At 38.0% G+C, this 17,386-nt stretch overlaps 1 protein-coding gene across 1 annotated transcript in view; it reads left to right on the forward strand.

Annotated features, from left to right (window-relative positions):
* Nucleotides 1-16,898, forward strand: part of WDR70 (WD repeat domain 70) — a 298,705-nt gene extending 281,807 nt beyond the window's left edge. Inside the window, exon 18 of the mRNA XM_059417015.1 lies at nt 16,716-16,898. Coding sequence (XP_059272998.1) covers nt 16,716-16,803 — 88 coding nt within the window. The 3' untranslated portion in view covers nt 16,804-16,898. The remainder of the gene's footprint in view (nt 1-16,715) is intronic.
* The last annotated feature ends 488 nt before the right edge of the window (nt 16,899-17,386 follow it).

Here is a 17,386-nt window from a genome sequence, read left to right on the forward strand (position 1 = left end):
ACACTTCTGTTTTTAATGGAGTCATTATTTTCTATTACTATTAGGGGTTTTTTATACTTAAGGAAATTTGTTTAGAAACGGGCAAAAAAATTAGCTGAGGAAAGAAGAGGAAACAGAGCCATGTTTTAAGATGTGCTAAACATAGAGAGCATCATTTGGAGAAAAATTTGGCACTATCTATACAAATTTAAAATGCAAATAGCCTTTGACTTGGCAATTCTATTTCCAGAAGTTTTGCACATGTGGGTAAATATGTATGTCCAAAGATATTAAGTTCAGTATTGTTTATGAAAGCAAAAGATGGGAAACAATATAAGTGTCCTTCAGTGAGATACTGTTTTAGAAAAGTACAGTGTATCCATTTAATTAAAGGTAACAAGAAAATATAAAGAATGAGCTAGGTATATATGGATGAATGTGTCCCAGTCTCCTTAAATAAAAAACCAATAAGCAAAAATAGAAACCAGCTTGCAAAACATGCTCTCTGTATACCTGTGTTTTTACACAGTGAATGTACCTACTCACATATCTGATCATTTATACATGAACTCCCCCTGGGAAGAAATACAAGAAATGTAGGTGGTGGGTATCTTTTAAGTAGGAGAACAAAGGAGTGGGGAGGGGGGCGGGGTGGGGAGAGCAGCGTGAAGTGAAAGGGGCCTTCCAAGTTCTTAGTCTGCCCATGAGCACTGCTGCTGGATTTTTTTCACTGTGCATATATTCCTTAAAATCTCAGACTTGTAAATGACATATGATATTAAAGTTAGATCCTTCATCAAAATAATTAGTTGTTAGAAATTAGAACAATAACCTGGAAGTTCTAAGGCCAGCTTCCTGGCCTGGATTCTAGCAAGGACTTACTATCCAGTAGGTTCTAAAAGTTATCTTCTCAGTGTCTCATTTTCTTCCGTGGTAAGTAAGGTCTTTGACACCTTCATTTAAATTATATATTGTTAATATCACCCAATAATCAGCAGTATTATTTCAGTATTTATGGAAATACCTCAGTCATTTACTTTGCATGTAAACATACACAGACCTATTTGGAGCAGATTGCTATCAAATGTATTTTAATGTAGTCAGATTTAGGAATTTTTTCTTTCTTGGGTTTTGTTTTAGTTAGGAAGGCCTCTGTATTCAAGATAGTTCTTCAGATTCTCCCATCTTTCCATTAATACCTTCTTTTTTATTTTTTTAGTGTTAAATCTTTTATTCACCTGAAATTATTTTAGTAAAGGGAGTGAGAAAGGTATCTTCGTTTCCTGTGGCCACTGGAACAAATTACCACAAGCATGTGGCCTGAAAGGCAGAAATGAATTCTCTCACAGTTCTGGGGGCCAGAAGTCTGATATAAAGGTGTCATAGGGGCCACACTCCATACAGAGGCTCTGGGGGAAATCTGTTCCAGGCCTCTGCTAGCTTCCAGATTGTGCCTGCAAGCTTGGCTCGGAGCCACTGTGACCCCAGGCTCTTCTCAGTTCTCTCTTTGACTTTTGCTTCGTGTGAGTCTCCTCTTCTCTCTTATACGGATACCCATGACATCATCTGGGGCCCACCCGAGATAATCCAGGATTATCTCCTCATCTTAAAATCCTTAGTCATATCTGCAAAGACCTTTTTTTCCAAATAAGGTTGTATTCACAGCATCCAGGGATTTTGGGTGGATATTTCAGCCTACCACAGTAGAGCTCTAATTTGATTGTTTCCTGTTGGTTAGCCAGTTGGTTAGCCAGTTGCTGTAACACTTTTTAATTGGATAATCTAGTTTTCCTCATTGAATTGAAACCACATGGTTATACACACACACTTCCATTTGAATTTGAGCCCACTTCTGGGCTCTCTGTTGTGTTCTGTTATTTGGTCTGTTCAAGTAGTAGTATCAGACTGTTTTCATTGTTGCTGGGCTGCCTGTTCTCTTTCTTCTTAGTAAAACTTTTCCATTCTGCAGGTTTCCATGACTTTAAGCTATCTAGTAAACAGCTCACCCCCCAATTCTTGGTGCTATTTGTATTGGAATTGAATCAATGTATATATTAACTTAGACTGAGTTTTACAATATTGGTTTTTTAAAACCAAGAGCAAGGGGGCGCCTGGATGACTCAGTGGGTTAAAGCCTCTGCCTTCAGTTCAGGTCATGATCTCAGGGCCCTGGGATTGAGCCCCGCATCAGGCTCTCTGCTCAGCAGGGAGCCTGCTTCCCCCTCTTTCTGCCTACCTCTCTGCCTACTTGTGATTTCTCTCTCTGTCAAATAAATAAATAAAATCTTTTTAAAAAAACTGTTTAAAAAAATAAATAAATAAACCAAGAGCAGGGTATGTCTTTCTATTCAGTCACGTCTCTCAGTAGTATTTTAAAGTTTTTTTTATATAGATCTTTCACATTTTCTTTTAATTTTGTTTCCAGTTATTTTGTCTTTTTGTGCTGTCGTAAATAGAACCTTTTCTTCTGCTGAGTTTATAACTCCTGTGTGTATGGAAGTGCTGTGTGGCAACATAAATGTGTATTATTAATGCATATGTAGGTAGTTGCTTTATATACAGCTATGTTTACCCTGTTTTCCTCTTGTTTTCAATAATTTTCCACTCAGTTTACTTGTAGTTTCCAGGCAGAAAATTATATCCTATGCAAATAATGATACATTTACCTTATTCTTTCTAATTATTTTAATTTACTTTTATTTTAATTAAAAACTTTTTTTTTATTTGGGTTTAGAGGACGCACAATATTACATTACTTTCAGGTGTGCAGCTTAGTGATTTTATAAGTTTATACATTATGCTGTGTTCATCATAAGTGTAGCAGCCCTCGGTCCTGTTATGTCACTGTTACAATATCATTGACTATATTCCTCATGCTGTGCCTTTTATTCCTGTGACATATTCATTCAATAACTGGAAGCCTCTGTCTCCCTCAACCCCCAACCCCCTCCCCTGTAGCAACCTTCAGTTTGTTCTCTATATTTATAAAGAAACTATATTTATAGTTTTTTGTTATTTATAGGTCAAATTCTGTTTTTTATTTCTTTATTCATTGTAGGGTTTTGTTTGTTTGTTTGTTGGGCTTTTTTAGAGTCCACTGGTGAATGCAATCCTACAGTGTTTGTCTTTCTCTGACTAACTTAGTTCACTTAGCATAATACCATCCACGTCCATTCATGTTATCTCAAATGCCATGAACTTATCCTTTTTTTATGGCTGTGTAATATTTCACTGTGTATATGTGTGTGTCACGTCTTTCCTATTCATTTGTCCAATGATAGATATTTAGATTGCTTCATATGTTGACTGTTGTAATTAATGCTGCAGTAAACATAGGGATGCATATATCTTTTCAAATTATTGTTTTTGTTTCTTTGGGTAAAGTACCCAATAGTGGAATTACCAGATCACGTGGCATTTCTATTTTTAATTTTTTGAGGAGCCTCCATACTGTTTTACACAGTGGCTGTACCAGTTAACATTCCCACCAATAGTGTATGAGGTTTTCTTTTTCTCTACGTCCATGCCAGCACTTATTGTTTCTTGTGTGTTTGAGTTTAGTCATTCTGACAAGCATGAGGTGATATCTCATTGCGGTTTGAGCTGCATTTCCCTGATGATTAGTCTGTTGGCCATCTGTATGTCTTCTTTGGAAAAATGTCTGTTTGGGTCCTCTGCCTGTTCTTTAATCAGATTGCTAGGGGGAAGCAGTTGGTGTTGAATTATATAAGTTCTTTATGTATTCTGAGTATTAACCTCTTATTGGATCTGTCATTTGCAAGTATCTTCTATTCAGTAGGTTGTCGTTTTGTTAATGGTTTACTTTGCTGTGCAGAAGCTTTTTATTTCCATGTAGTCCCACTCATTTATTTTTGCTTTTGTTTCCCTTGCCTCAGGAGACATATTTAGAAAAATGTTTGTACAGGCCGATGTCAGAGAAATTACTGCCTATATTCTCTTTTAGAATCTTTGGCTTTTCAGGTCTCACATTTAGGTCTTTAATCCATTTGAGGGTTTTTTGTGTGTATGGTGTGAGAAATGGGTCCAGTTTCCCTTTATTGGATGTAACTGTCCAGCTTTCTCAGCACCATTTGTTGGAGACACTGGGTTTTCCCCATTGTATAGTCTTGCCTCCTTTGTCATAGATTGATTAAGCATTAATCAATCTATGATTGATAATTATAATCAAGCCCATAAGTTTGGGCTTATTTCTGCGCTCTCTATTCTGCTATTAAACTATGTGTCTGTTTTTGTATCAGTAACATATTGTTTTGATTACTCTAGCTTTGTAGTATGTCTTAAAATCTGGTATTGTGATACTCTCAGTTTTGTTCTTTTTTCTTGAGATTGCTTTGGAAGTTTGGGGTCTTTTGTGGTTCCATACAAATTTTAAGATTATTTGTTCTAGATTTGTGAAAAATGTTGTTGGTATTTTGATATGGGGTTGTATTGAATTGCTTTGGGTAATATAGACATTTTAATAATGTTTGTTCTTCCAATCCATTAGCATGGAATATCTTTCCATTTGTTTGTGTCTTCAGTTTCTTTCATCAGTGTTTTATAGTTTTTTGGAGTACAGTCTTTCGCCTCTTTGGTAAACTTTATTTCTAGGCATTTTATTCTTTTTGGTACAATCATGTTGTTTTCTTAATTTATCTTTCTGCTACCCTATTATTAGTGTATCGAAACACTACTGATTTCTGGGTATTAACTTCCAAATTCTGCAGCTTTACTGAATACATTTATTACTTCTAATAGTTTTTGTTGGAGTCTTAAGGCTTTTTTTATGTATGGGACCATGTCATCTGCCAACGGTAATGGTTTAACTTCTTTATCAGTATGGGTGCCTCATTTCTTTTTCTTGTCTTATTATTGTGGCTAAGACTTCTAGTACTGTGTTGAATAAAAGTGGCAAAGAGTAGACATCCTTTTCTTATTCCTGATCTTAGAGAGAAACTTTCGGTTTTTAGCACTAAATGTGATGTTAGCTATGGATTTTTCACATACAGGTATTATAATGCTGAGGTATGTTCCCTCTAGCCCCACTTTTTTGAGAGTTTTTATCATAAGTAAATGTTGCCCAGTTTTTGTACTAGTTATCTAATTGTATTTACTAATACTGCTGGCACGGTATTAAATAATGTCATGATACCTCACATCTTTTTCTTAATTTGAACTTTAAAGGAGTGACTCCATTAGGTTAAATCAAGTAATTGCCCTTTTGTAGGTGAAAAAAAGTCAAATATTGGCAATATCACATTGCTCAATTGTTTAATGATGTCATTGTTTGATAATACTTCTCCATAAAGCATAATTTTTGAGAACTCGTGCATACAAGATGTTACAGATGAATCCATATCTTTCTCTTCTATTTATTCAATAATGATTTATTGAACACTATGGGTCAGGTACTGTTCTAGATTATGGGGATATAGTTTTTATGGAGCTTATATTCGGGTTGCCAGATACAGTAAATAAGTCCCTAAATTTTAGATGATAGCTAGTGCAAAGAATAAAACTAAAATAGGGATAAGTGGATGTAGAGTAACCAGGGAAAGAAAAGGTTACTATTTTTTAGATACGGTGATTGGGGTAAAAACCTCTGCTATGTGATTTTTTACTTAAGTGAAGGAGTGAGCCGTGTGGATATCCAAGGGAAGAGCACTCCATGCAAAGAAAACACCATACAAAGAACAGAGGCATGTTCATCTGAAATAGATGCTGAATTTTATTACATTCATTTATTGTATTTCACGAAAGTGACCCTGTGACTTTTCTACTTTGATCAATGAGTATGATGAAGTATATTATTGGCTTTCCTCATATTGAATTGTCCTTGCATCTTTGGCATGACCCTTACATAGTTATGGTTTATTCTTTGTCGTGTGTCAGACTGGCTTCAGAAAAATCTTGTACGCTTTTCTGTATATACTCTCAAACTGTTTTGAATACCATTAAACCTATCTACGTTGTAAAGATTTGATAGAGTTCACCTGTGAAACTGTCACAGCCCGGTGCTTTTGTGGAGGAGAAGGTAAAAGAGTAATTTCTTGGTTTCTCTCTTTTCCATCCCCTCATGGTAAATATTCTGTTTGGATTTTCCAAGTCTTCTGTGTCTGCTTAGTAATTAATATTTTCCTGGGGATTCATGCACCCAGATTTTCAGCTTTCTTTAAATAGAATTGCTTGAAGCGGAAGTTCTTTTGGTTTTTTTTGGTGAGCATTAACGGATGATATTTTCCGGCATTATAGGTAGTTGAATTATATTTACAGTTGAATAATGTGCTTGCTTAAATCTTAGCTCTGCCGGGTGGGGAGAACAGGCACTGTCCTGTCTTTTACCCCACATGTGAGGAGGCTGAAGCTTGCCGTCCAGAGTGACTGCAGCAGCACTGGACTTCAGCTCCCGCCGTCCCTCATCCAGTGAGCTCTTCAGAGGGCTGCGCTCTCTCTTAATATCTATACCCTTCCACGGTGGATATTTTCCTCCCGTCTCCTTCCAGCCCATTTGGTCACCTTCCACTTCTTGCATACTAAGTTCATGGCACTGTCTGCGGCATGTGACTCGTTAGCCAGGGCTGTGCTGCTATTTCTCCTGTGTTCACCTGCTGGAGTATACTGTTTACTGCCAAGTGGCAGAGTCTCCGAAGGGAAGCTAATATTTAAAAGGATCTTTCCGTAAAGGTCACTGTAATTGAGAATGTGTGTCTGGTTGTTTTTCTTCACTGCAATTGACTTCTGTCAGTGATGAAATGAAGATTGACTGTATCTCACTTTATCACAGAAAAGCCCCATTAGGCATTCCATAAATCTCCGTGCTGGCACATGACACGTATCCACCTTCTTTCTCCAGTGATGATAACGAACGGTCTTTAAACACTTTACCTGTGCCGATGGAGGCCTCGAGTTTCATTCCTGGCACCAGCAGTGTGAGGGCCATAGAAGTTTTAAAACCCAGCAGGATCACAGAGGCCCCTCGTGCAGCCACACGTGGGCAGATTCAATTACAGTTTCTGGTTAAAAGAAGTGGCTGTGCCGGGAGGGAAGAGGAGCCGGCTGGAGGGCGGGCAGGATATAGATCCAGAATGCTATTAGCTTACACATCACACCGAGATGGACGTGTGTGAGAGCCTGGCCCCAGGCCAGCAGCCTGCCATCCTGACAGCTCTGTCAGCCATGGTCACTTTTCCTGCCAGAGAAGCTGCCATTCTCGCTAGTTCCATCCGTGTAGTTTTCAGTGTGCATGTCTTGTCAGATACGGGATACCTGGATGTAGGTGTGTGTGCTGAAATATCGTTCCCATCTGTAAAGGATCTGTTTAAAACCATGTTGGGTCAGTAGGCAGTATTTAAAGAGGTCGTTCTTTGAGCGAGTAAAGGTTTGTATATTGTTTTTGCCAAGAAGAGACATAAACCCACAGAGGAAAGTGTAACTTTTTCCCTGAGTTATATTTAGGTGACTGATTGTCCCCGTCCAGCATATCCCTGTGTAGAGGCCAGCATTTCTCAGAGCGGTTCTGTGGACTGCCTTGTGTCAGAGTCAAGGGTGGGAGAAGGGGGGTTAAAGATGCAGGTTTCTAGACCGCTCCTCACACTCAGCTAGACTCTGTGAGCTTGCGGCTGGAAATCTGCATCTTAAGAAGTTTCCCAGGTGACTATTTTGTAAACCTATTTTGTAAAACTATTTTTGTTTACTAAAGTAAACCACAAATAAACCACAAATGATTTACCCCTTTAAAATGTACAGAATATATTATTCCAATTATAGAGATTTATGCTGAAGAAACAGATTATTTGCACAACCAAGTAATTTCCCTGTTTTTTTTTTTAAAATAGCAAGGTGCTGTCATGTATTTAATATATAAATTATTTTGCTAAATGTATTATTCTACATATAACTTTTTGAAAACATTTTGTATGAGATGAGCAATCCATGATAGCAGAAGCAAAGGGTATAATAATAAAAATGATACTTTTATTATACTTACAGTATGCCAGCCCTGTTTGAGAACTGTATATATATTATTCATTTAATCTTCTCAACAGTGCTGTGAAGGAAGCGGTATTATTGTCCCCATTTTACAGATGAGGAGATTGAGGCAGATTGAGGCTTATAAGCTGACCAAAGCCATATAGGTAGCAGGTGGCAGAATTGGGATCTGAGTGCAGGCTGTCTGGCTTCCGGGTCAAGCTTCTGCCCTTGACGACTACAGTGTACTGCTTCTCATCACAAAGCAACTCATGGCAGATATGAAAAAAAAAAAATTGAGTACTAGTGAAGCTGAAAAGACAACTGTGTAAGCCAGAATGGCAGAGGCAAGCACTAGACTAAGAACCAGAAGTTCCAGGGTGTTGCTCCTGCCCTGTGCTTCGCTGATGTGGCCCGGGCCTGTTTCCCCATGTGTGAGGATAGCCTGTCTGTGGTAAAGTAAGGCCCAGCTCTACAGTTGAAAGAGGGCGCCATGACACCTGGACAGCCTTAGGCCTGTGCACTCTTCAAAGATTTTTTCCTTTAATTTGTTTAACCATTTGGTGATAAGGCGGATAGTGGTGATTTTAGAGGGTTTTTTTGTTTTTTTTCCCTCTGTTTTCTCTTTCTGTTTCCCATTTCCACAGGTTTCATGTTTGTCCCTTTTCCCTACCTTCATCTAGGCTTTGAACTCACACACCAGCATTATGAGTTAGTGTGCCCTCTTTAATGAGTCCGAGAGATGTTTATCTATTTTCCCAAAATATTATGTGTTCATTTTTTGAAGAAAATAGAAACGGCATGTTGCATCTCATCTTCTTATTCATCCCTAATATTTAAAAAAAATGTATCTTTGATTAGCTCCTCACCAGAAAGAAGGGCCCATTTCAAGTGGAATCTTTTGGTCAAGCCCCTTATTTAATCTTAATAATTCTGCAATTGTGATGACTGGGTCACAGTTCATCTGGACCGTATTCATTCTAACAGGGTTAACAAGTGTGTCAGATTGTCAAGTCATGGCTATAATTGACTTTGGCTTTGAGGTTTTCCTTCATAATAAACAATGGGCCCTGAGCCAAAAAAGCTTGTGGTTTATACTCACATACTGATGACTGAATATTATAAGTGATTTCTCCTCATACTCATTCTGTGACCCTGGAACTGGCTTTATGCTTTTTAAATGAATCATATCAGAAGAATATCCCTAATTAAAAAGAACATGATCTGTGTACTTTCCAATGCAGCTGAAAACATTCTGAGATTCTTCTGGAAAGGGAGTGTAAAAGTCCTAGGTTAGAGCTCAGTCAGAAGAGAGAAGACCGCTCTGCTGACAGTTTGAATATCTCACACCAGCAGTGCACCCCAGAAATGTCCTCATAGAATATTGCAGGAGGAATCTTTATTTATTACTGACTATTCTACACCAGATTCCCCTGGATAGAAACACTGAAGGTGGGACTCAGTTTTTGTTGGGCTTCTGACATTTTTCCGCTAACACACAGTTGCTGGGAAAAACTTGCTTTGTCCAGATATGTGTGAGAATTCCATTTAAAAAATGTCCCAAGGGGAAAATTATTCAGCACATAGTATCATCTCATAAGAATTGATAGATTTGAGAAAGACATTTGCTTAAGCTTTTATCTTTGCTTCATGAAATGTTAATTATTAGCAAATGCAGAGTTTACTGAAGCTAAAACAAAATGAAACAAAAAAACTTTCAGCCCTTCTCTGATTAGTTTATTGAATGGTTCATAACAATAATTATGTTGATACATAATCTGTTCTCCTTTTCTTGGTAACTCTAGTAAACAAATTGATGTATGTAGTCAAGTGAGAAATGTTTACTGTTCACCAAGTGAGTTAATCAAACAGGAAAACAGCTTTCTGTTAAGTTTAAGTTTTCAGTTAACATTTAGAAAAATGGGTTAGTGTGGGCCATCAACCAGTAAGTTAGATAGTCTGGATAAAGCTGATTTCAATCATGTGGGTTACTCTGCTGGTTCTCAATAAGGTTTACCAGGGCCCTACTGACCTGTTGAGCAGCTGCCTTGATTATACCCTTGGCTGAATGGAATGTTCCCCTTACCACCTTTTCCTTCAAATCAGTCTTTTTATAGGCTTTTGTTTAGGGGCAGCTGACACAAATCTTCCATGAGGCTAGAAGTTTGAGTTGGCAACTTCCTGTCTCTTGAGAAACAAGGTATAGAATCCTAGACGAGCTGATTAAATAGAAGATACAGGAATGGGTCAGAAATGGTAATGCTTTCTTAAGGTGGTGGGTTATATTTCTTGCTCAATTTTTATTTCTATGTATATTTCCTGAGTTCTTGCCATGTGTTTAGTGCCCATTTGGTTTGGTTTGGTTTTCTCTTACTCATAGGAGCACCCAACAAAGTCTATATTAAAATCAGCTACAAATTCTGTTTCTTTAAGCAGCTCAGAAAGGAATCCACTTTTGTGGCCAGGAACAATGTTAATAGAGACTTGAAGTTTTTTTTGTTGTTGTTGTTCTTGTTTATTTGTTGGTTTCCTATTGGTTTTAAAAGCAGGGGCTTCTGGAGCAACTTTTAAGTGTTTTCAAATCCATTAGCATTTTTTTTTTTTTTTTTGCATGTGTCATTTTACTTCTGCTTGGCATTGTTGATTTATTTTTATAGTAGTTTTCTATGTCAAGGGCAAATTAGGCTATCCCCCAGGGAAGAAATCTTTTGGTTCTGTTCCTAACTCTTCCTAATCATCTCTGTTTCTCGTTGTCTTAAAAAGTAGTGACTGCAGAAACCCATTTTAAATGCCCTAGATAATCTGAACTGAATTTGGGGGGGCAGTGAGGGGTTCTTTGTCATATAGGAGTTTCCAAATTTTTTCAAAAGAATAACTGCTGGAAATAAATTTAAAGATAACAGTTGCTGAAAAGAAAGAATAGCTTCAAGATTTAAGGCTGTAATTGTCTCACTTTGCTTCTATAATGCATTCTCTAGACTAAATAGAGATGTACGCAAGTCAAATACTTTTTTTTGAAGAACCTAGTCTTAGTTCAGCAAATAACATAGAGCTCTTATGCGCATGGTGCTGTGAGAATGTTGGTATTGGGGACAGGACGGATTGGAACAAGGGAAACTTCTGTCTCTGGGCCACATCTCCCCCCACCTGCTCATGCCTCACTCCCAGGGATTAAGGACTGCTCTTTCAGGGGTGGGCCTGTGAGAGCGCTGCCTCAAACTCAGTCCTTTACTCAGTCTTCAGTGCCATTATCTAGGGTGGGCTTCTCCCAAGGTGAGAAGTACTTCCCTCCAGTTGAAGGAAACTCATCCTGTGTCAGAGTTGATGTTAAGAAGACATCAACTTGGGGCGCCTGGGTGGCTTGGTGGGTTGAGGCCTCTGCCCTCGGCTTGCTCGTGATCCCAGGGTCCCGGGATCGAGCCCCATATCGGGCTCTCTGCTCAGCAGGGAGCCTGCGTCCTCCTCTCTCTGCCTGCTTCTCTGCCTACTTGTGATCTCTGTCAAATAAATGAATGAAATCTTAAAAAGGGGCGCCTGGGTGGCTCAGTCTGTTAAGCGACTGCCTTCAGCTTGGGTCATGATCCCAGGGTCCTGGGATCCAGCCCCACATCGGACTCCCTGCTCAGCAGGGAGTCTGCTTTTCCCTCTGCCTACTGCTCTGCCTACTTGTACTCTCTGTCAAATAAATTAAAAAAAAAAAAAAAAGAAAGAAATCTTAAAATAAAAGAAGAAGACAGACTCTTCCTCCACAGCCTGGTTTCAGAGCCCTGCTTTACTGCTTTCTGTCCCCAGCTGCGGAGGGGGGCAGGTGTTCCCACAGGTGCTGCTCAGTGCACTCTCCCAAGCAGTACTCATGAGGGGAAGTGTAGGAATTGAGAGTAAGCACTTAGGAAATTGTAGAGCAATTTGATACATTTTTGGAATCGAATTAAAATTTGGATTTGCACTTTGCAGTCTTTTTATTTTTCTAGAAATATGGTACTTATCTGCAAGGGTTTGGAAATTAGAAAACAAAGCCTGGCCGTGCACCACAGATGGTTTGAGAAGCACTGCTCTAGGCTGGGCCCCAGACTGGAGGCTGAGGCCTTCTCCAGGGTGCTTCCTGTTTATTCTAAAAGCAGGTTCATTATTCCTTATTCCCAAACCCAAGAGTCTGGTTCTTCTTTTTTTAATCAAAACAAATGTTTTTAATGTTGGTAAATATACATAACCTAAAACTTACCCTCTTAGCCATTTTTAAGTGTACATTTCCATAGTGTTAAGTACACCAGTCTACAGAACTCTTCTCATCTTGCCAAACTAAAATTCTATAGTCACTAAACAAGGGCTCTTCCTTTCCCCTCTATCCAGTCCCTGGCAACCACCATTCTGCTTTCTGTCTCATGGATATGACTGTCTCGGTCCCGCATATAAATGGAATGACACAGTATAGGTCTTTTTGTGACTTGCCTATTTCACTTAGCATAATGTCCTTAAGGTTCATCTTTGTGGCATTTGCCAGAGTTTCTTTCCTTTTTAAGGCTGAATAAATTTCATTGTACATATCATCACATTTTGTTTTCTATCTAGTCTTCTATCCATGACACTTAGGTTGCTCCTACGTTCTGACTGTTCTGATAATGGTGCACCGAACATGGGCGCACAAATATTTCAGACCCCACTTTCAAAGTATGGGGGTATATTTCCTGAAGTGGAATTGCTCGACCACATGGTAATTTTATTTTTAATTTTTTGAGGATCTACTGTGTTGTTTTCCATAGAGGCTGCACCATTTTACATTCCTACCATCACTGTTCAAGGGTTCCAGTTTCTCCACATCCTGGTCAATACTTGGTATTTTCTAGGTTTGGTTTGTTTGTCTTTTGTTTGATAGTAGCCATCCTGCTGGGTGTGAGGTGTTACCTCACTGTGGTTTTGGTCTGGATTTTCCTAGTGCTTAGCGATTTTGGGCATCTTTTTATGTGCCTGTTAAGTCTTTTGCTATCTTCTTTGGAGAAATATCTGTTGAAGTCCTTTGCCCTGTTTTTAACTGTGTTGTTTGGGGTTTCGTTGTTATTGTTGTTTTTATTATTATTGTTGAGTTTAGGAGTTCTTTATATATTCTAGGTAGTAATCCCTTATAAATATATAATTAGCAAACATTTTCTCCCCTTTCATAGGCTGCCTTTTCAGTCTGTTGATTGTATCTACTGATGCACAGGTTTTATTTTGATATAGTTCAGTTTACCTGGGGTTTTTTTTTGTGTGTGCTTATGCTTTTGTTGTCTTATCAAAGAAATCATTACTGCATCCAATGTCATAAAGCTTTTCTGTAGTATTTTATAGTTTTTGCTCTAAGTTTACGTCTTTGATCCATTTTAAGTTAATTTTTGCATATGGAATAAGGTGAGGGTCCAGTTCTATTTATTGCTTTTGGTACAATTTTGCCAGCACCATTTTTTGAAAGGAGCCTACTTCTTCCATGCAGGTGTTCCCTACCTGGCCAATAAAATGAAAGACAAAGTGGTAAACAAGTACTGCTGGGAAAATCTGGACAGGAGCTTCTCCTTGGGGGAAGGACAGCCTGGCTGTTTGAAAGCTAAATGTCATGATTTGATGTTGCATATACATAATATGATTCTTTTTCTGGCAACATTGTTATTAGTTCAAACACTGGAATTTAAAATACTAAATTGTATGGAATTCCTCAAAGAGACCATTCTACCTTCCAAAACAAATTCATATCCCCTAAGTTAAGATACCTGGAGAGGACAAAGGAAACTGCTGTGGTCTGGTAATTCAGCACAACAGTCTAAGTGATCCTGATGTAAAAGTTTAATCAGTGAATTTTGCTTAATTTAATTTAGTGCTGGGGGAAGAGGTATCTCCTTTGAAAACTAATATATTTCCTTTTTCTTTGTCTTTTTCTGGGCTACTAGGAAGTTGAGTGTTGTATTGTTATGTTTACCCTTTCCTTCTACTCATTGGTTTTGATTTTCTTTATAGGGCCATTTTACTGAAGTATAATATGTATAATAAGATACAAAATGCACCCATTTCAAGTCTTGACAAATGTATACACCTGTGTAATCACTTCAGTCAAGATCGTGGAATATTTCCATCCCCCCAAAACATTCCCCATGCCTCTTTACAGTCATTACTCCCTTTCTGCCCCCCTGTGAAATAGTTCCATTCATTCTATGTTCAAGTTAGCCACCAACTTGTAAAAAATACTTTGGAAAGTAGGTAGAATATGAGAGCAATTACTTAAATGAATAGCCTTTTTAAGATTTAGGTTTTGTTCTTCCTGTGATCTGTCATTTAATTTTTTTTAATATCCAAAAAACACCAATTCTTAGTACTTAAGTCTTATTCCAACTAAAATTGATGAGTTGTTGTCTTATTGCCAGATATGGTTACCAGACCATGTTATTTTCTTCTCTTTTCAAATAGTTTTTAAACCACATTTGTTCCCATATAGGTCTTGTCTGTACCTCAGTGGTCCACATCTTTGCTGGACGATGAAATATGTAATGAACACCAGTTGCCCTACTGTCACATGTTAGAGAGCCGGCCTAGGGGTGGGGGGGCTGCTTTCTAGTAACTCAGCAACTCATGACCTATGAAAATCTGCAACTGTTTTTGGAAATGTTAGGGCTGTGACCTGTTTATAGATGTCATAGCAGTGTCTTGAAGTGACAAGAATTTCAACTGACTGGATTGTGTATGGGGGCACCTTGGACTCCCGGTAGGTGTGTGGATCATTAGAGAGACAGGCATGAGGAATTCCAGAATTCCAGAATGACGCAGAATGATGGCTTCTGCTTCAGAACAACATCAGCATGAATGTGGATAGTATATATTTCTTCCCAGAATAATAAAGAGACAGCAACAAGTAACATAGGTTTTAACCCTGTTTTCACTTGTCAAAGAAAAGGAATGGTTATTGTCATTATTTTAACATTCTGGAATTACCTTGATATAATGAACTGAATTAAAGATGAAGATATAAGCAAAAATATATCATCTTCAGATACAGTGCTTTAATATTTCCTCGTAATGTATGCAGCCATTCTGGAAAACAGTAACAGAGAAGGTTCCTCAAAAAGTTAAAAACAGAACTACTATAATCTAGCAGTTGCACTACTAGGTATTTACCCAAAACATACAAAAATACAGATTCACAGGGACACATACATGTACCCTGATGCTCACAGCAGCATTATTGACAATAGCCAAACTATGAAAAGAGCCCAAATGTCCATTGACTGATGAATGGCTAAAGAACATGTGCTATGTACATATGAACATACACATATACATACATATACACAAACACGCATACATATACATACACATACATACATACATAAACAATGGAATATTACTCAGCCATCAAAAAGAATGAAATCTTGCCATTTGCAATAACATGGATAGAACTAGAGAGTATTATGCCTAGTGACCTAAGCTAGTCAGAGAAAGACAAATACCATATGATTTCACTCATATGTGGCATTTAAGAAACAAAACAGATGAACCTATGGGAGAGGAAAAAAAGGAGAGGTTAAACCATAAGAGACTCTCAACAATAGAGAACAAACAGAGTTAATGGAGAGGCATGGCGGGATGGGCTAAATGGGTGATGGGCATTAAGGAGCACACTAGTGAATGTAAGTGATGAATTACTAAATTCTACTCCTGAAACCAAAAAAAATAAGAAATAAAAAAAGCTTTCTAAAAATATTTCTTTGTAATGTGATAGAGCTGGGTTTTTTAAAGATCTTATTTATTTATTTGACAGAGATCACAAGTAGGCAGAGAGGCAGGCAGAGAGAGAAGGGGAAGCAGGCTCCCTGCTGAGCAGAGAACCCGATGCGGGGCTCCATCCCAGGACCCTGAGATCATGACCTGAGCCAAAGGCAGAGGCTTAACCCACTAAGCCACCCAGGTGCCCCTATAGAGCTGTTTTCAAAAGGGATTCAATAGTAGCATAACTGAAAGGAGCATCAATTATAACCATTTCACATATTCTTGAAATTATTTTCCATGTGAATGGTGTATTAAAAAAAAGTCACTGAACCAGGTGTGTTTACAAAGCCCAAAGCATCCTAACACAAAGATTGCTTGAGGTACCATGTGCCAGTATTAACAACAGCGGTAGCCAGTGATGTATCCTAGAATGCTTGAGTTTTGACATTTCCATTCACTGAACTGGGTGTTGGGGTGGAGAGAATGTCCCATCTGTTTGTTTGGTTGTTTCATTTTTGTTGGCAGTGCTCAAGTTACTCTATATGCTATCAATTATTTTAGACTCATTAAATAAGAAAGCGATTATCTCAAATTCTCCTGTTCATATGTACCATAATCACATGTATTTGGACTACTTAAGTCTAGGAACAACGCAGAGAGCTGTAAATAAAGATCATGTGTGTTCTTGCGTGGTAACTGTAACGTGGACTCCCAAAAAGTCCCAGTTTGAGTTTGAAGTAGAGGGTGGTTATGAATATATAAGATTATACTGAATTTGATGTATTTTCATTTTATTTAAGAAAAGGACAGCATACATGGTCTGCCACAGAGGGAAATCTTTAAGAGACTCTTTGACTCTTTGGATGAACAAAAGTAAATTTTTGTTATCCTTTTCTTTGCCAGAAGTTTAATGATTGATATTTAATGATTGAGATGTAGTTGATTCCCCAGACGTGCTTCCACTTGATGAAAGTAGCAAAGTCTAATCTAATAAACACTTGCTGACTAAATTTTTCCTCTTTTCATTAACTTTCTTTTAGGACTCAGCCAAAAACCATGTTTGCCCAAGTTGAATCTGATGATGAGGAAGCAAAGAATGAGCCAGAATGGAAAAAGCGTAAAATTTAAAGACTCTCACATGAGAGCTGTTTGCATGAAGGGGGAGTGATATTGGGCAGGTTGTTGTTGGTTTTTTTTTAATGAAATAAAAAGCACATTTTTATGAACAACTTTTGTAGTTTGCGTTATTGAACCATTCAAAAGATTGGTAGCTACCCTCCACTAAACTTGTGCTTACATTTTTTTAACTACAACTATGAGTCTGTATTATAAATAAATAAGAAACAGATTCTTAGCTTATTACCAAGTAGTTTAGGTATTTGGAAACTTTATTCAACTGTTATTGGTCTTATACAGATTCTTACAACGTTGAGGGCGGGAGATGTACAGAAATGGACATGTGTCTTGACCAACTCTAGGAGCATAATATGGAGATAGACATCAAAAAGTTTAATATTTCTGTGTAATTTCACAAGTTGTTTACATGATTATAATTAATTAGGCTGAGTTCAGGCTAAAAGCATTGCCATACTAGGAAAGAACATGTATCTGATTATCTTTAAGCAGCAGAATATAGTGGTTAGGATGTAGGAAATAGGCTTTGAAGTCAGACCCATGTGGGTTCAAATCTTGTCTCTGGTCTTTACTGTCA

Source organism: Mustela nigripes, chromosome 12 (assembly GCF_022355385.1).
Source record: "Mustela nigripes isolate SB6536 chromosome 12, MUSNIG.SB6536, whole genome shotgun sequence".
Classification (NCBI taxonomy): domain Eukaryota; kingdom Metazoa; phylum Chordata; class Mammalia; order Carnivora; family Mustelidae; genus Mustela; species Mustela nigripes.